General features: G+C 36.1%; 1 protein-coding gene across 1 annotated transcript in view; it reads left to right on the top strand.

Annotated features, from left to right (window-relative positions):
* The window catches only part of ACSS3 (acyl-CoA synthetase short chain family member 3), a 143535-nt gene extending 127072 nt beyond the window's left edge, over positions 1-16463 (top strand). Inside the window, exons 13-16 of the mRNA XM_082850019.1 lie at positions 2125-2247; positions 14474-14573; positions 14659-14834; positions 15675-16463. Of these exons, the coding sequence (XP_082706145.1) occupies positions 2125-2247; positions 14474-14573; positions 14659-14834; positions 15675-15743 (468 nt within the window). The 3' untranslated portion in view covers positions 15744-16463. The remainder of the gene's footprint in view (positions 1-2124; positions 2248-14473; positions 14574-14658; positions 14835-15674) is intronic.
* Positions 16464-17951: the final 1488 nt, after the last annotated feature.

Here is a 17951-nt window from a genome sequence, read left to right on the forward strand (position 1 = left end):
TCTTACACACTTCTCTATAGTTCTTGCCTATTAAGTTGAGTGGCTGGCTTTTAGAATCATGGATCACAAAGCAACTTTTAAAGGTTATTTGGACCAGTTTCCAGATCTCAGGGATAAGAATGCCCAAACCTCAAATGTCTAAATAAGTCATTTTAATATTTTTTATCAATCTCTGGACATAGAAATTTCTCCGTTTCTCTTAGCAGCTTTTTCTGAAACGTAACAGCCTTTCATATCAAGAAAGGTTTTGTTAAATTAAAACTTCTGGGGACTTTCTGTATGATTTCTCACATTGGATTCCTCTGCACAGACTGAGAACATCTGATCAGAACTGGACACTGTCATTAGAACCTCTTTACCTCCTCTCCCCCGGTTATGTGAGCAAAATTTGTTCTGTTTGCCAGAAGTTGTATTTTTTTAAATCCCTTTAGCTATTACTGACATTCTTTCCTGAGTGTCCTCTGAGTTCTTTATTTTATAATACAGATACAGGATAGAGACAGTGTTCTCAACGCCTAACCTCCAGCGCTCTGGATAACAAACAGTATCTTTCTGTGTTCTGTTTTATCATTTACCTATTACTCTGTGGTTTGTGTTTATAACAGCACATAATTGATAATACGCGAAAGGGTCCCACTATCATCTTTCTGCTGTTTCTTCGCTTCTATTTCTGTCCCTGAGAGAGATACCTGGTCCTCATTTTACACTGGGTAAAAAAGAATGAATGATTAGAATTTCATTTTAAAAAAAAGGTGAGTCTATTTAGCATTCTATCTTTATTATTTGTGAAGGACAGCTAACCTAATCAACTAGACAAATGTCAAGAATTAAAATAGCTTCCTTTAGAAAGACATCTCAGGGTTAAATGACCTCAGTAGCCAAGATTAAACATGCCCCAAGGGACTGTGGCAGAGAAGATTTGTCAGTAGAGTTGACTCCAATCAGCCCAATCTATCTGCCTGATGGGCCGCAGTCAAATCACCAGAGTACTGATGTGATTAGTTACAACCTGACAGTGGTTCATAATACGTGCATGTGGTTTTCAGCATGACCACCTTTAACACTGAAAGCTCCTTCAAAGCCCCATAAACCGTAGTTTATGGTTAAACTATATGTAGTGAATCTATACTCTGTCTTGTTACCCTGACCTCAACCCTTTCATCTAAGGACTTAATAACAGCACAGAAGGGTTCTATAACTTGCTCCCAGTTTAGAAGTAACAGAGCTGACATTTGGACCCATATATTCTGGCTCCAGAGCCCATGTCTTTTCTTTACTCTCTGATAGTAATTGCAGTAAGAGCTGCCGGTTATTCAGGGCTCATGATGTGCCAGGGTCTGCCCTCTTTAGATGCCCCATCTCATGTAGGCTTCTCACAGCCTTACAAGGTATGGTCCATTACCCTATTTAATAGATGAGCATACTGAGTCTTAGGAAGATTTAGAAACACAAATAGTGACTCACCTGGATTTGTCCTGAAGCCCATGCTTGTAATACAGGTATTAATGTAACTCAGAAGCATTAGGGAAAATAATATTTATTTCTTTCTACTTCTTATTCTTCTTGAGTTTTCATTCTATTGTGATATCTGGACCAGTGAAGATGTACCGCTACTCTTGAGTCGATAAAAAAAAAAATAAATTTTATACTTACTATTTAACTATATTTCACTGAAGCTTCAGTGCAATCCAAATCTATGTTAACAAACTAGTGGTCTATTTTGTAATTATTCATAGAGAGCTTTAATGCTTTTAAAAATTAACACAATTCAAGAAGAAATCTATCAAAGAACTACTTTGCAATACCAAAGTATACTGGAAATATTGAGTTATTATTTCTCCATTAAAAGGAAGAAATTGGGTTCATAAGCTTTACAACTCTCAGTTCAAACACTTAACGTGAACATATATAAGAACACTTTTATTCCTGGCTGTTAGGGGAGCAGAGAGATTCTAGTAGGCTTTCAAAATCAAAAATAATTTAATTCCGTAGGCTAGTTATGAAAATAATTCAAATGATTACAGTAGACCTATTTCTATCACATTTTATATTTTACCAAGCTTAAAAATGATTACATTACCTAATACTACATGCTAATCAGACATTATTTATTCTTATTTTCAGGGATACTATGACACCATGGATGCTGGTTACATGGATGAAGAAGGTTATATATATGTTATGTCTCGAGTTGATGACGTGATAAATGTTGCAGGTCACAGGATTTCTGCAGGTGCCATTGAAGAGGTATTGATGACTATTGGTCTTTTATTCCAGGTGGTGTTTAGGGACAGAACTGAGCTGAAGTCAATACTGAGGTTGTCCATATTGAGGTTAAGTCATTCCACTTGGAAAATTTCCAGACCCTTCCTTTGAAGCATAGGCTCGGTTGGTCACTCTGGTATTTCTCTCAGCTCACTTTCCCTCCTGTGGATTTTCCTGTTCTCCAGATTCCCCTGATTCCTGCCTGAGTGGTAGAGAGGAATTTTAAGCACTTACATAGATTGGTAATTTATGGGAGAGTCTATATACATTTGGTTCTTGATCCTTGCTACCTGATTGCTTCTAGCTTCTTGATTTGCGCCTGTTGATAACCAGGTTTACATACAGTCTTTACTGGGTGTGTGATTTCAACATTTTATCATACTCTTAAATCCTGAGAATTTTCTTCCAATGTAAATTACACAAAGTCCCCAGAAGAGTATTTTAAAATGTTTTCAATTTTTTTTACCTTAAAATAGAATAAAATCCTCCTTTTTATTGTATAATACTATGAGTTTTTTACTTATAGTATAGATTCTTGTAGCCATCACCAACAACCAGGATACAGAAAAATTTCAACACTGCCCAAGAATTTCCCCATAATGTCACCTTTTTATTCTGACCTTCCCCACCCCTAACACCTGGGAACCACTAATTTTTTTTTTTGTTCCTATGTTTTTTTGTTCCTGTGTTCTAGAATCTCATATAAATGGAGTAATACAGTATGTAACCTTTGGAGACTGGGCTATTTCATTTAGGAAAGTGCGTTTGAGATCCATTCAAGTTGTGTGTATGTCGATTATGTGTCCTTTTATGTTGCTGTGCAGCATTCCACTGTGTGGATGTACTAACCCATTTATGTTTCCTTTACCCATTAGAGGATATTTTAAGTGCTTCTAGTTTGAGGCAGTTATAAATAATGCTGCCATATACATTCAAGTTCAGGTTTTTGTGCAAAAGTTAGTTTTCATTTCTCTAGGATAAATGCCTGTAGTGAGTCTGCTGGGTTACATGTTAAGTGTATGTTTAGGCTTATAAGAAACTACCAAACTGTTCTCTAGAGTGGCTGTGCCATTTTATATTCCCACCCATAGTGTCTGAGGGGGTCTGTTTCTTCCCATCTTCATTAGTACTCAGAATTGCCATTGTTCTTTATTTAAATCATTCTAATAGATGTGTAAAGGTATCTCACAGTGCTTTGAATTTCATTGTCTGTAATGACTAAAATGTTGGAAACCTTTTCTTGTGTTTATTTGCCATCAATGTTCTTCTCTGTCATTAAAATCTTCTGCCCATCTTTTTAAAAATTGGGTTGTTTTTCTTATTGTTCAGTTTTGAGAGTTTTTAAGGTATTCTGGATACAAGTCCTTTGTTTGATATGCAGTTTGAAGATATGTATTTTTTTCCTGTCTGTGACTGGTCTTTCTATTCTCTTAAAAGTGCTCTTAATAGAGCAAAAGTGTGTTTCATATTGATGAAGTCTAATTCAGCATTTTTTTCTTTTATAGATGATGATGTTTATCGAAGAACTCTTTCCTAACCCAAGGTCATACTTTCTTCTTTGTTTTCACCTAAAATTTTATAGTTTTACATTTTATATCAATTTACATTTACATTTTGAGGGTTTTTTTTTTTGTATATAGTGCAAGATATAGGTTGAGGATTTTTTTTTTAATGTGTATGCCAATTCTTCCATGTGTTATATGTTGCAAAGACTGGACTTTCTCCATTGAATTGCCTTTGCACCTTTGTAAAAAATTAGCTGACAGTATTTGAGTGGGTCTATTTCTAGAGTATCTCTTGTTTTATTGATCTGTGTGTTTACCTTTTCACCAATACTATTCTGTCTTGATACTTTATAGAATGTCTTAGAGTTGAATAGTGTCCACTATTTTCGAAATCGCTCCACTTTTCAAAACTCGTGTGGATATTCTGTTCCTTTACTTTTCCATATATATTTTAGAATGAGCTTTTCTATAGTTAAAATAAATCCTGCATGGATTCTGATTGGGATTGTGTTAAATCTATAGATGGATTTGAGAAAAATTGATATCTGGACTATACTGAATTGTCCAATTCATGAACTTTGTATGTCTTTCCATTTATTTAGGTCTTTTTTGATATGTTTCACTGACATTTTATACTTTTTAGTATGCAGATTCTGAACATATTTTCTTTTTTTTAAATTTATTTTTTTATACAGCAGGTTCTTATTAGTTATCCATTTTATACATATTAGTATATACATGCCAATCCCAATCTCCCAGTTCATCTCACCACCACCACCCCACCCCACCCCCCGCCGCCGCTTTCCCCCCTTGGTGTCCATACGTTTGTTCTCTACATCTGTGTCTCTATTTCTGCTCTGCAAACCGGTTCATCTGTACCATTTTTCTAGGTTCCACATATATGCGTTAATATACGATATTTGTTTTTCTCTTTCTGACTTACTTCACTCTGTTTGACAGTCTCTAGATTCATCCACGTCTCTACAAATGGTCCAATTTCTGAACATATTTTCTTAATTTATACCTAAGTATTTAGTTTTCTGAGCTATTGTAAATAGAATTTTTTTTAGTTTTGGTTTCCAGATTTTCATTGCTAGTGGATATAGAACTGCTATTGACTTTTATGAACTGATATGTATCTTATGATCTTGTTAAATTCATTTATTAGTTCTAAGAGTTGTGTGTATATGTGTGTGTTTGTATTTCTTGGGATTTCCTGTGTGGACAATCATGCTGTCTGTGAATAGAGGTAGTTTTATTGCTTGCTTTCCAATCTGAATATTTTTTATTTCTTTCTCTTGCCTTTTTGAACTGGTCAGAACCTCCACTATGATACTGAGTAAGAGTGATGAGAGCAGTTACCCTCGTCTTGTTCCTGATCTTAGGGTAAAAGCATTCAATATCTTACCATTAAGAATGACATTACCTGTAGATGTTTCTGTAGATGGCCTTTATCAGATGAGGAAGTTTCCTTCTATTACTAGTTTGCTGGGGTTTTTTCTTTTTTTTTTTTTTTATCTTGAAAGAATGTTAAATTTTATCAAACGCTTTTTTCTGCTTCTATTGATATGATTGTGTGGGTTTTCTTTTTAAGCCTGTTAATATGGTGAATAACATTAATTAATTTTCAACTGTTGAACCAACTTTGCATTGCTTGGGATATATACCTCACTTAGTTGCAATATATTATTGTTTAATATATTGATTTTTTTTTTAAATTTATAGTAATTTTTGCTGATCAGAAGTTGGCTTTGTGTGATAATCATGTTTTTAATAGTGTTTGTATCATTTATCTTTTTTCATCCTTTCCTTTTTAATATATCTAGATCATTATGTTTCCTGTGGCCTTTTTGTAGATAACATAGTTGGGTCTTGTTCTTATTTTAATCCAGTTTTACAATTTCTGTCTTTTAACTGGTGTTTTTAAGACCATTAACATTTAACTTAAGTATTGATATATTTATGTCTCCAAGTTTATTATTGGTTTCCTTCTTGCCTTTTCTCTTTTTTATTTCCCTCATGTTACATTTTCTCCCTTCTTTTAAGTCATTTGGTTCTTTTTTTGTAGCTTCTATTTCTTTGCTGAGAACTTCTCCATTCATTCCAAGGGTGCTTGCCCATACTTTCTGGGCCACAGTTACTGTGGAGTTGTTAATATTTATCTTTGTTAATTTTATCCTAAATGTGCAAATGAGGCATTCTTTGTCAAAGACAGATTTCTTAATAATAAGTGTGTCATTGCTTTCTTACTCCCGGTCTTATCCCTAGGGGACCCAACAAGAGCCGATGGGAAATTTCCCTACATAAGTAGCCAGCCACACCATAGATGAGAAATAAGGAAAATTATTTTTCTCTGCTTATAAAGAGGAAGGAGGCAGCTAACTTTCCCCCTCCTAAAGAGGTCTCCTTGGACACATAATAGCCTGAATCCAAACTCCATTTCTTTGATATGTACATAACATCTCTCCAGGAGGCAGATAGCCCCGTGTGTCTCAACTTTTACAACCTAGAAATGTTTCCAACTTCTAAGCCTTCATCTTTTTGACATGTAAATACCAAGGAAGATAGTGAGTGGGCCAGTCTCCCCAGCACCTTATGAGTTTAACCTAGGGATCTAGTCTAGGATGTAAGCATTTTGCCCACCCAGGGAAATTAGAAAATTTTATTATCCTTTCATATCAGAGCAATTGACTAAACAAACAGCTATAGATCAAATTCTCAAGGTATTTGAAGAGTCTCAGGAGGCTAGGGTTTTTTATAGGGCCAATGAGGAAATCTGGAAAAGTTTTATTCCCCTACAGATATAATAGCTACATTAAAATCTTTATCTGATATTTGTAATATTTGGATTGGGGTTTGGCATTTGTTGATTATCTTTTTTAAAGGAGTGTTTAGGTTTTCCTAATTCTTTTCATGTCCAGTAATTTTGCATTTTATATTTTGACTATTACTTTATGAGATTTTGGATCCTTTGAAAATCATCTGGATTTTTGATCTTGTGATTGTTTATTTTAGCAGATGGTCAAGCCATTTAAGATCATACCACACGTCCTTACCCACTTTCTGTGGATTGTGGTTCCAATGTCAATTTTGTTTTCAAAGCCTTTACAGTGCTATTCTAGTACATCTCACTGTGTCTCTCTCCCAGAGGCCAATCTGAAACTCAAGTTAAGTGCTCAAAATCTGTGCTATGCTGATTCTGGTTGGATTCATGCATATACAACTTTACAGTAGGCTCAGGACATCATACTCAGATTTAAAATATCCCTTTTTCTAGCTCCTTTCTCTCCACGAGCTACTCTTCACTTTTTGATTCCCAGGGCCCCCCTTACTGCTCTTCTCGGTATAAAGTCAGGGCTTCAGCCTCCCCGTACTCCTGCTGGGGTTCAGTCCTGCAAGGTCTACCTACATAGCGTCCCTGGGGAGAGGAAAGGACTCTGTCTCTTTGTTAGCACTTGCCTGGTATAGGGCAGAGCTAGTCAACAGGGATCAACTCTCAGGAACTGGATGGCTGCTGGTGGGGAGGACAAGTGGTACTGAATCTTTCCTGGCTCTCTTGGTGTAAGATGGGGGAGTCCCCAGTGCTCCATCCCCAGGATCTGCTGCACAGTGATAGTGGAGAAGGGAGAGGACACAGCTTTTTGGCTGCATTCACCTGGTGAAAGGTGTGAAGAGTCAACAAGGTGGTTACAGCTCTGTAGGAAGGAAGAGAGACACTGCTTCTTCACTGGTGTCCATCTGGAGTAGGGACAATAAAATCAAAATGATTCTGTTTCCCAGCTCCTCTGCTCCTTTTCCTGGACCTCTAGGTGGACACAGCAGGCATTTCTTAGGGCTTTTTCTGTCTGTACTTATTGACAGTTCCACATTTTTGACTGATATAGAACCCAGGCCAGAATATATAGGAGGCAAAACCAACAAACCATAACAACAATGAAACCAAAAACTTCTAAACAAGCAAAAAACAAGGGACTCACCATCAGGTTGTCTCTCAAGTTCTGATAGAGTCTTCTGGTATGAATTTTTTTTTTTTTTTTTTTTTTTTTTTTTTGGTATGCGGGCCTCTCACTGTTGTGGCCTCTCCCGTTGCGGAGCACAGGCTCCGGATGCACAGGCTCAGCGGCCATGGCTCACGGGCCCAGCCGCTCCATGGCATGTGGGATCTTCCCGGACCAGGGCACGAACCCATGTCCCCTGCATCGGCAGGCAGACTCTCAACCACTGCACCACCAGGGAAGCCCTTCTGGTATGAATTTTAGCCCAAAGTATTCCATCACAATTAGTGGAAGTGATAAGATGGAATGTATTTACTCCATCTTTTCCAGAACCAAACCCAGAATAGTTTTCGAATGGAATGGGGCAAACTGCAGTTTAAATTAAAGAAAATGCTTAAAGCAGTATGACTGATAATGCAGTAGGATGAGAGTATGCAGAATCATAGTTCCCCTTTCTCTAATTAAAAAAATGGTCACTTTCTCAAAAGGTTGTACTTAACTTCAGCCCCAAATTAACACTTAACACTTCTTGTCATGTAGGCTTTTCTTTCTTAGTGACAGTCAATGTGATATTATTTGAGTAAAAGGAAATAATTTTATAAAATATTTTGGAACATGTGACTTTTATCTGCTGTTATAATATTGTTTTTAACTGACTGTGAATTTTGTGATAACCTGAAATTGAAATTTATGCTTCATGTATTTTGGTGTGTTGACAAAAGATGGTTCTGGCTTCAGGAACTTTTAATTTCTTGCTTATAGGAGATTACGTCCATTTCTGGCAGACTCAGCTAATCAAAATACAGAGATTACATCTGCATAGCTCTTATTATCAGTCAAAATTCTTAGTGCTCTCTTTTATTTTTAGAATGAAGAGTGCCAACCTATTCAAATATATATCGTGCTTTAATGTTTCTACTGACATGCTTCTCACTATATGTAACAGCAGAGCGAGGCAGGCAGAAGATAGGCAGTTAAAACAGCAAAATTGAAAAAACTGTGCCAGAATCCATGCCATCTAACAGGAATTTTGTCCCTGGGTCTTAGAGTGCTCATAGCATGTAACAGGACACCTCTCAGCCTTAAGCCTTCTTGAAGTGAATGTCTCCCTTTATATGAATTAAATGATTAACTATTGTATATTTATGTCTAATAAGGAAATTAATATCTCAATTCTGGGTTGTCTTCTCCATGTTAGAATCTATTAGAGGGTTGAAAACCAACATTTTTACCGGCTTTTTCCCAGCTCCTTAGTAAAGTTGCTTAACAAATTGATAATATGTACACGAAATGTTCATATTAATGACAGCTTTTACTAAAGTGCCCAAACCTTATTTTATATTTAAATGCTTTTCTGGGAGTCTTAATAATGAATGCTGGATTCCACTTTGATTTTTTGAAATAGGACTTGAGGGTCTTAAATCCATTGGGAATATTATTTATAGAAAATAAAAATAGACTGAATGTCTATTTATATACAGTGAAAATATCTGAGCTTTTTCAGTTTCCCAAAGTAACATTTGACAAATTTATCACCTTACATAAGACTAAATCAAACAGAAATTCTACTAAAATGACTACATCACAAACATTTCAGGAAACGCTATGTTCTTTTCTGTTCTCGACATAAGAAAATAGAGTCCTACAATGGCTTTTAGAAATTTAAGAGGACATTATCCTTGCATAACCCAATGCATGTGAGGGCCTTCTATAAATATCAAGTAATAACCAAATCTATTTGAACAGCTGATTAATCTTTGAAAGCCTACCATCTAGCTGGACAATTGGGACACTTAGGTGGAAGTTCAAGGTATTCTTAAGAAAAATGTGTCCTAAATCTGCTAGTTCAGGTCATGCGAGCTCAAGTTACTAGGAGTCAATGTGGTCCTTCTGCTTAGTTCTCTTTCACTGTTATGGGCAGATCTTTTCATGCAGAGACATCTCCAGGGAACAAATTGGGCTCCCTGATTTCATTCTTTCACTTGTAGCTTAAGATTTAGTTTGTTAAATAATCCTACGAGTATCCTTGGAAACTTGGAAACCTGGTGTTAAAATACGACATTTAAAGCCTAGAGCAGTGTTCGCATACAGTTTTCCCTTTCGAAGGTTATTCTGACCAAAGCATCACTGTTTGTTTTTCAAGCTAGCTATTTTGTTCACTATTTTAGGAGTAATTTCTTCAAGATTGAATATATTTCCATAAAGTGCATATTCAACAAAGATGCCGTGCAATTTCATTTCTACCCAACATTAAATGACTACTGGATGTAAATAGTTGTAAAATTGCTGAATATTTTCCTGGGCACTGATATGAATATTGATGAAGATGTGGAATCTGGCAGTTTCCTAGGTGACTCCATTGTCAGAGGAGGTAAAACAATATTCCTCCTCTTCCCATAGCAAAGACAATCTCCCTCTGCAGAGTGTATTTTACGAGGGTGCTTGATTTAAACTAATTTTTTCTAAAATTAAAATACTTAAAACATAATTAAGAAACCTGTATAATTTAGCCCACTAAAACCAGAAGACCATTTAAATCAAATAAAATTTACACAAAAATGGCAGTACTGCAGAAACCAAGAATGACAGTTACTTGCCAGGCCTGTTACCATAACATTTATATGCTCACTTTGGGTGAAACAATTACCTTTTAAGTTGTGTCACTTTTTTTGGTACTTGAATGCCAGTTAACCACAGATACTTCATGAATTTTATATGGAGGGAATATATGAGTGGCTTTTGATTTCCGCCCCCCCATAGGACATTTGGTGGGCTTCTGTCCCAATATGTTGCCGAGATATATTTTGATGCTTTCCCTTTTCACAATTCGGTTGTTGAAATCATTATTTGGCATGCAAATACTGTTTGTGGAGCCAACACAGAAAGCTGCCTCTCTTCCTTTATGGCATCTTTTTAACACTGATAGAATAATATAATGTTTTATCCACTATAATGAACTTCATTTACAGATGGCACGGAATTCTGGAGAATGACATGTTTCTCACAGATTTTTAAGAATCATATCTTCAGTTGGCAAAAAATGGGAAACTTTGATATTATAAGGAATTGTGTTATATATTACTTCTGATTTTAAAATACTCTCTCTGCCCTTATAGAAAACCAGTCAGCGTTTTCCCATCCACTTCTAAAAACACTGAGACCAAGGATGGAAGTTAAAATAGCAAGGTGAAATCATGGCAGACTAGAAGTTTTGTTGTTCAATTTAGTTAAAATTATAGTCATACTGGTTAGGTGCAAAATATCTAGATGTATGATTTTTTTTTTTTTTTACAGTGATTTAAACTGTAAAACTTCAAAAACTCAGGTATAGAAGCACCAGTGAACACTTTAATAAATGGGCTTTTGACCATTAAAACTCTGGTTAGCCAGGTAAAAGTATTTTTCTCTATTCATTAAGGGAATACTAAATAGGATTTAAAGGATTGAACCTACCAAGTCTGTGTCCTACCTGCTATAGAGAAGTTATTCTCTTCCACGGGCTGGTGACCGTCAAGACTAACTGCCCAAACAAAGCTCTGACAATAAAATGTGTCTCTACTCTCAACATACAGACTGAAAAGAAAATAAGAACTTAACAAATGGGAAACATTTTGAGAGTTCACACTGAAGCAGTGAGAGAAGGTGGTATTGTATGGTCTGTGTAGTATGTGTTTTGCAGAAGCTTTTGAGTCAGGACCAACTAAAGGAAAGAGGGCGTAGACACCTTTACCTCAGCAATGAAGTTAATAAAACATATAGTACAAAAATCATTTATTTATCACGTACCATCCTGAGCACTGCAGGAGTCAAAAGCTATGTCGATGGCAGCCCTCACAACTGAATACTTCAAGACTGATGCTCAGAACAGGATACGGGGCAATGTTGATTTGCATGCTTAATTAGGGGCAGTGTGAGTTAGTCCACTGGGTTTGTACCAAACATTCTAGCAGTTCATTGAGTCTTCTAGGAGTTCAGAGAAGAGAAAGCTCATTTTCAGCTTGAATTACTTTTTTTCTTCCATAGAAAGTTTGGGATTTTTAGTGGCATGTCCCGGATTTTGTTGGTTTTTCTCTTCCCTCTGACTGTACCTTTACAGTGCAGTTTGTTAGCTTTTCCTTTTTCATACGGTTCTTAGATGTTAAGAGTTCTTTAAGGCTTTCACCTTTTCTTCTCACTGCTTTCTCCCCAGATAATCTCATCCATGTGCATAGCTTTCATTGTCATCTATACATTAATGGTATTCAAATACACATTTTCAGATTAAGATTCTCCTCAGATCCAATTGCCTTGCCTTGGATGTCTGAAAGGTACTTCAAATGGAATATCTCCAAGATTTAATACATGATGTTTCCTCCCAAGCCTAGCCCTCACCAGCATTTTCTGGCTTAGAAAATGACACCACTATCCAACCAGCTACTCAAGTCAAAAACCACAGAATCATCTTTAACCCCTTTGACTTCTTACTTCATATCCTATTTATCATCAAATTCTGTCCATTTTACCTCTGAAAACTCTGGAATCTTTTTATACCCACTACTATAACCTTAGTCTACTATTGTAGCCTCTCTGGGTGTTTCCCTGGGTAAACTATGACACCCACCTTCAACAATCCTCTATTTATTCTTCACAATGAACCAAAGTAAGTTTTTGTTTTTCAAAATCCACTCTGAAGTGAAAGTAGCCAATCTGTAAAGGCTACATATGTAGGATTCCAACTATATTAACATTCTGGAAAAGAACTCTGGAGACAGTAAAAAAGATCCGTGGCTGCCAGGAGTTACTGGAAGGTGATGGATGAATAGGCAGAGCACAGTGGATTTTTAGGGCAGTGAATCTACTCTGTAAAATACTGTAATCATGGATCCGTGCTGTAAAACCCATAGAGTGTACAACACCAAGAGTGAAGTCTAACGTGAACTGTGGAGTGGGGTGAGAGTGATGTGTCAGTGTTGGCTCAGCAGTTGTAACTCTACTGCTCTGGTGAGGGATTTTGATGGTGCGGAGGCTGTGTGTGAATGGGAGCAGGGGTTATATGGGAACAACGTACTTTCTGCTGCTCCATTTTGCTGTGAATCTAAAACTATTCTGAAAATATAAAGTCTGTTAAAAAACCCATTCTGATCTTGCATCGCCTCCTTACCTCCTGAAAGTGCTTTATTACCTTCCAATGCTACTAAAATAATTGGAAGCCCTTCGCATTCACAGCCCTTTTCTATCTCTGTAGCTTCATTTCCTCTTACACCATTCACACTTTTACTCTCTGCTTTCCAGCCGCGTTGGTCCCTTTTAGATTTGAATGGTACAAGCCCCGTGCTTCCACAGGGCTTTTGCCCCGCCCCTGTATGCAAGGGTCCTTGCATACAGACCCTTTAGACCTGAGCTCATCTTGAGTCACTTCCTAAGGGGAGTCTTCTCTGAGATCCATATTCTTCTGCCACATTGGTTGCTTTGGTTCTATCTCTCATTTAGAAATCCAAGTTATTTCCCCAAAGATTGTACCACTTTACATCTAGACATTCATAGTAATTAAATATTCATGATTATTTATTAACATCACCCTTTGCTACTAGACTGTAAGCACCGTGAGACAGTACCCAGCTTATTTTTGCTCACCACCAAGTCTACTGCAATATAGGAGGTTGGAGGATAGGAGGTATTAGTAAATGTTTGTTGACTGAATGCATGGAGGAAAGAATGAGGACTGCCAAACTAGCCCTTGGTTACAAGTTTGCTCACTGTTTTCTCCAGCCATAGGGGTTTGGAGTCACTTGAAATATATATTAATCTCTCAGAAAAGAACTTTTTGAACATTCATTTTTAAAAGTCCCATCACAGCAGAATTTTTTTTTTTCTTAATCCTAAGCTTCTGTATTTCATGTGGTTACTCTATTCTCTGAGTTCTTGTGGTTCCAGATAGAAATTTGCTTTGCTCTTTAAGGCATTTAGAGCTTAGGGTGAACAATATGAAAATGGTTGGTCAACAGTGGTGATTATCTGATGTCAGGGCTTCACTCCATGTCCAGCCTTTTCTCCACATCTTGGAAAATCCTCTCTGGATGGGTGGTCACTCAAGAAGAGAAGTGTGCTCTGTTCATTGCTCAGTAACAGAGGTGGAAATAAAATCACCATTTATTTTTTTAAATTTTATTTTATTTACTTATTGGTTGTGCCATGCGGCATGTGGGATCTTAGTTCCCCAACCAGGGATCACATTGGTGCCTCCTGCAGCGGAAGTGCAGAGTCTTAACCACTGGACCGCCAGGAAAGTCCCAAATCACTGTTTATTGATGGGGCTGCCTTGGGTTCCTCTGGAAGGTGTCCTCATGGTAGCCAGCACTGAAGCCAAAACACCCATGAGGCCATCTGTTTTCCGAGGCTCATTGCAATTTGTTCCCAAGTGGTATCACTGCATAGTTTCCCAGACTTCATTAATAAACAATTGAGATGAAGAAATCATTCCCTTACTTTCCAGGTAAGCTAAGCAGTTTGTCTTAATTGCTTAGTCAGCCTTTACTGAGAGACTACCTGGGGATCCTAACGAGTCACCTCAGTAATAGTGATGTGAACGGTGAATTGGTAGTAATTTTCACAGAGGTAGCTATGGGTTTTTAAGTTATCTGATGTGTACTATTTTCCCCAATTGAAATTATAAATATTGCATATATATGTGTATAGATATTCTAAATGAATGCTTGTTTTGAATTACAGTCTGTCCTTTCCCATGGCACTGTGGCCGACTGCGCTGTTGTTGGCAAGGAAGACCCTTTGAAGGGTCATGTCCCGTTAGCACTCTGCGTGCTGAAGAAAGGTGAGAGGTCTTTCTCCTCCCCGACTGCTGGGGCCCTGAATGATTAAAGTTAATTCAGAGCTTACCATCTGAACTTTCTCCCTAGATATAAATACAACAGAGGAACAAGTCTTAGAAGAAATTGTGAAACATGTTAGACAGAGCATTGGCCCCGTGGCTGCTTTTCGAAAAGCGGTGTTTGTGAAACAGTTACCCAAAACCAGATCTGGCAAAATTCCCCGCTCAGCTCTGTCTGCCCTTGTCAATGGCAAGCCATATAAGGTAAATTATCAAGGATGTTGAGTACTTGGTTTTGAAATGTTTTCCCCCACTTCTTTGGTGTCAACTAAGATCTTTCAATGGTTCTGAAGCATGAATTATATCCCTAGAAAACACGTAACAGTACTTTTTTTTTAATATTACGGGGGAAAAATTGCATAGCCATTCTCTCTGTAGGAATGAGGGTTTTGGAGAGAAACACAGATTAATTAAGACCATATACTTTTGATTATAAGAACCAGTATGTGAAAATATTTTACTGTTAGTAACTATGTCAAATTCAAACTTGTGGAAACTCAATCTTATTAAATTAAGGATAAATTTTCCTTCATTGCCGTCATTAGTGACTAATAGTGAGTGAGAGGCTGGCTATAGATATTTTGAAAATTCTAATTGATATATATGCTCATTATTTTTCCTGTTTTGAGTGAAAATTATTTTAGGTAATTTAGGCTGATTCAAGCATATGCATTATTTTAATTTTGTGCATATTATACATGCACAAATATATGTATTTTTAATCATCAAGATCTAATAAAAAGTGATGCAATAGTAAGGAGTGGTTGTATGGGCAAATGCCAAAAAAAAAAATTCTTTCTATAGATGCTCATTGAAAGGCCCATAAAAGCAAGTACCATCTAGGACCAATAGTTTTGCTAACTGAACAGTTTATTTTACTATAGATACATTTTAAAATATTGAGTTCAAAGTTCCCTGTTTTTGAACCTTTCCATATGAGTATGATAAGATAATGGGGAATACAAGATTGCATACAATTGTTTAATTGTATAGAATGGAAGGGTTCAATGAAGCACCTTCAACTGGCTCTAATTTTCTTTCCAGGTATCTCCTACAATTGAAGACCCCAGCATTTTTGGGCACATAGAAGAAATGCTGAAGCAGGCATTATGACTTTTTTTTTCTTTTTTTGTCACTTTTCTAATTGGAGTTAGATTTTGGAATTATTTCCCAGAAATAAATATTTAAATAGAAATTACATGCAAACTGAAATGTAAGTTGTAGAGCTTGGTCTAAAAACAATGTACGTGAAAACTAGTAAAAGGCCTTCTGTTTGATTAGCCCAATTAGCACTGTTACTGGTTACCTGTAACATTGCTCATTATAGATTTTCCAGAACTTTGATTTAAGAAAAATATATCTGACATACGATTTATAAAAATTGTACCCCCCCAAAAAAATTTTAATTGAAAGTGACACTAATATCGAGCCACTTGCTGAAATTAGGACTCTGCAGCTTTGACCCAAGACCTAAAACTCAAGTGAAGTCAGAAAACAATTATAATTTTCTTATAGAAATTCTGAATATTTTCTAATATTCTTGAGATGCCCACATGCATGGTTATTTTAAATGAAATGGATGAAATGGGAAGTTTTAGGTAATCATCTAGACATGATTTTCTAAGTAGGAGAATCTGTCTAGTCACATATTTCCTGAGGGAAGGCTGGGTACCAACCAAGGTACAGCTCTCTTCAATCCTTTGTTACTTAGTCAAGGGGAATCACAGGCTGGCAGAGCGCATAGAGGTCAATTAATCCAATCTCTTTGTCATGGAGATGAGGGCTCTTTAGCTGACTGTATACTCTTAATGATTCCAGCTTCTTTTGGAAACAAGGAAATGTGTAGAAATGGGGAAACTGGCAAGGAAAGCTCTTAAGGAAGAAATGTAAAAGTTTTTACATTAGCTAAAAACCGGGAGGAGTTTTAAGAGAAACCAAAAATCCAGATTTTATGTGAAATCTCTAATTTTTAAATAACTCACTAAAAAAAAAAAAATTGTCATATCCAAAGCACATCTTTCCATTTAAACTTCTGTAAAGCTATTGCGCATTAAAAAAATAACTGAAAATTAGTCTTTGTTAATAAGCATATGATAATGTGCCAATTATCCAGAGTAGGTAGATACAGATAATTACTTATTTGGTTTACTTAGGGCTCTACATGAGATCAGTTATCAAAGAATATATTTAAACTCAAAAAATACCATACCCATGTCTTGACGGTTCTTAAAGTATTCCTCAGTCTTTCAGTCCATCAGGAACATTATTTTTAAGAGCAACTGTCTTAACATATAGTCTGGTAACATATCACGAAATATATATGAGAGATAATAGATAAGAGCTTATTGTTTGTTTCATAAAAATTGCTTACAACTTGTATAAAGACATTCTGAAAATGTTAGGATTTTTTGGACTGTAGCCTATAAGATAAATGGCTTCTCAAAGTAAATTATTTGCTACAATTGGCTTTTTGATTGTTACACCTGAAAAAATACATTCGTCTAACTGTTCCTTTTAATTATTTTAGTAGACTGAGTTAACCTAATTAGATAGATATTCAACTTATAATTTGAAGTTGTTGGGTTCCTTAAACTGTCTCTTCTCTTGAGTACATTTTATCTTATCACAACTGTAATCTCACACTTTTTAATGTCTTAGAATTAAGATGTATTACCTTCTTTTTTCATATAAAATTCAGTTAATTTGAAATGGCAAATTCTGTAGCCGATTGTGTATCATAGTTCATCTGCAAGGTATAAACCCAGGCATATACAAGAATTGTGTTAACGATTACATCTTTGATCCTCTTGCACATTTTTCGTGGTAATCAATCTGAGAGACACTTCAGCAAGCAGGCTTGGGTTATTTTCCTGTTGAGTGGGATTGGAAAACAGTGCACAAGACCGGGGAAGTAGTGTTTTCTTGTATCTGGTTAAAGAAAATGATCTCCTTTGCAGGGTCAGAGAAAGTACTGTTCCTCTCACAAGACTGAATGTGGGGCAAGAAAGATACAGTCATCAGATTGCTTAAATTTTGGAAGAAAAAAAAAGGAATTTTCTATTTTAATACTTACCATAAGGTACTTTCACTCAATAGTACTTAAAATATTTTGAATTAAATGTCTTTAAAAATAACAATATAATGTTACTAAAAAGTGCAATTTGCTGAAATAAATTCTGCATGATCTTCTTTTGGTAGTTGCATAGAATTTTTTTACTGTAAGGTATTAAAATTAAAATGTAAATATTTTATTTTAAAATCTATAGAAAAGTGCCAATTAATTGATCTATTTTGCCTGTGAAAATGTACTAAGTGTATACA

The sequence above is a fragment of the Leucopleurus acutus genome, assembly GCF_964270905.1.
Source record: "Leucopleurus acutus genome assembly, chromosome: 11".
In the NCBI taxonomy this organism is placed as follows: Eukaryota; Metazoa; Chordata; class Mammalia; order Artiodactyla; family Delphinidae; genus Leucopleurus; species Leucopleurus acutus.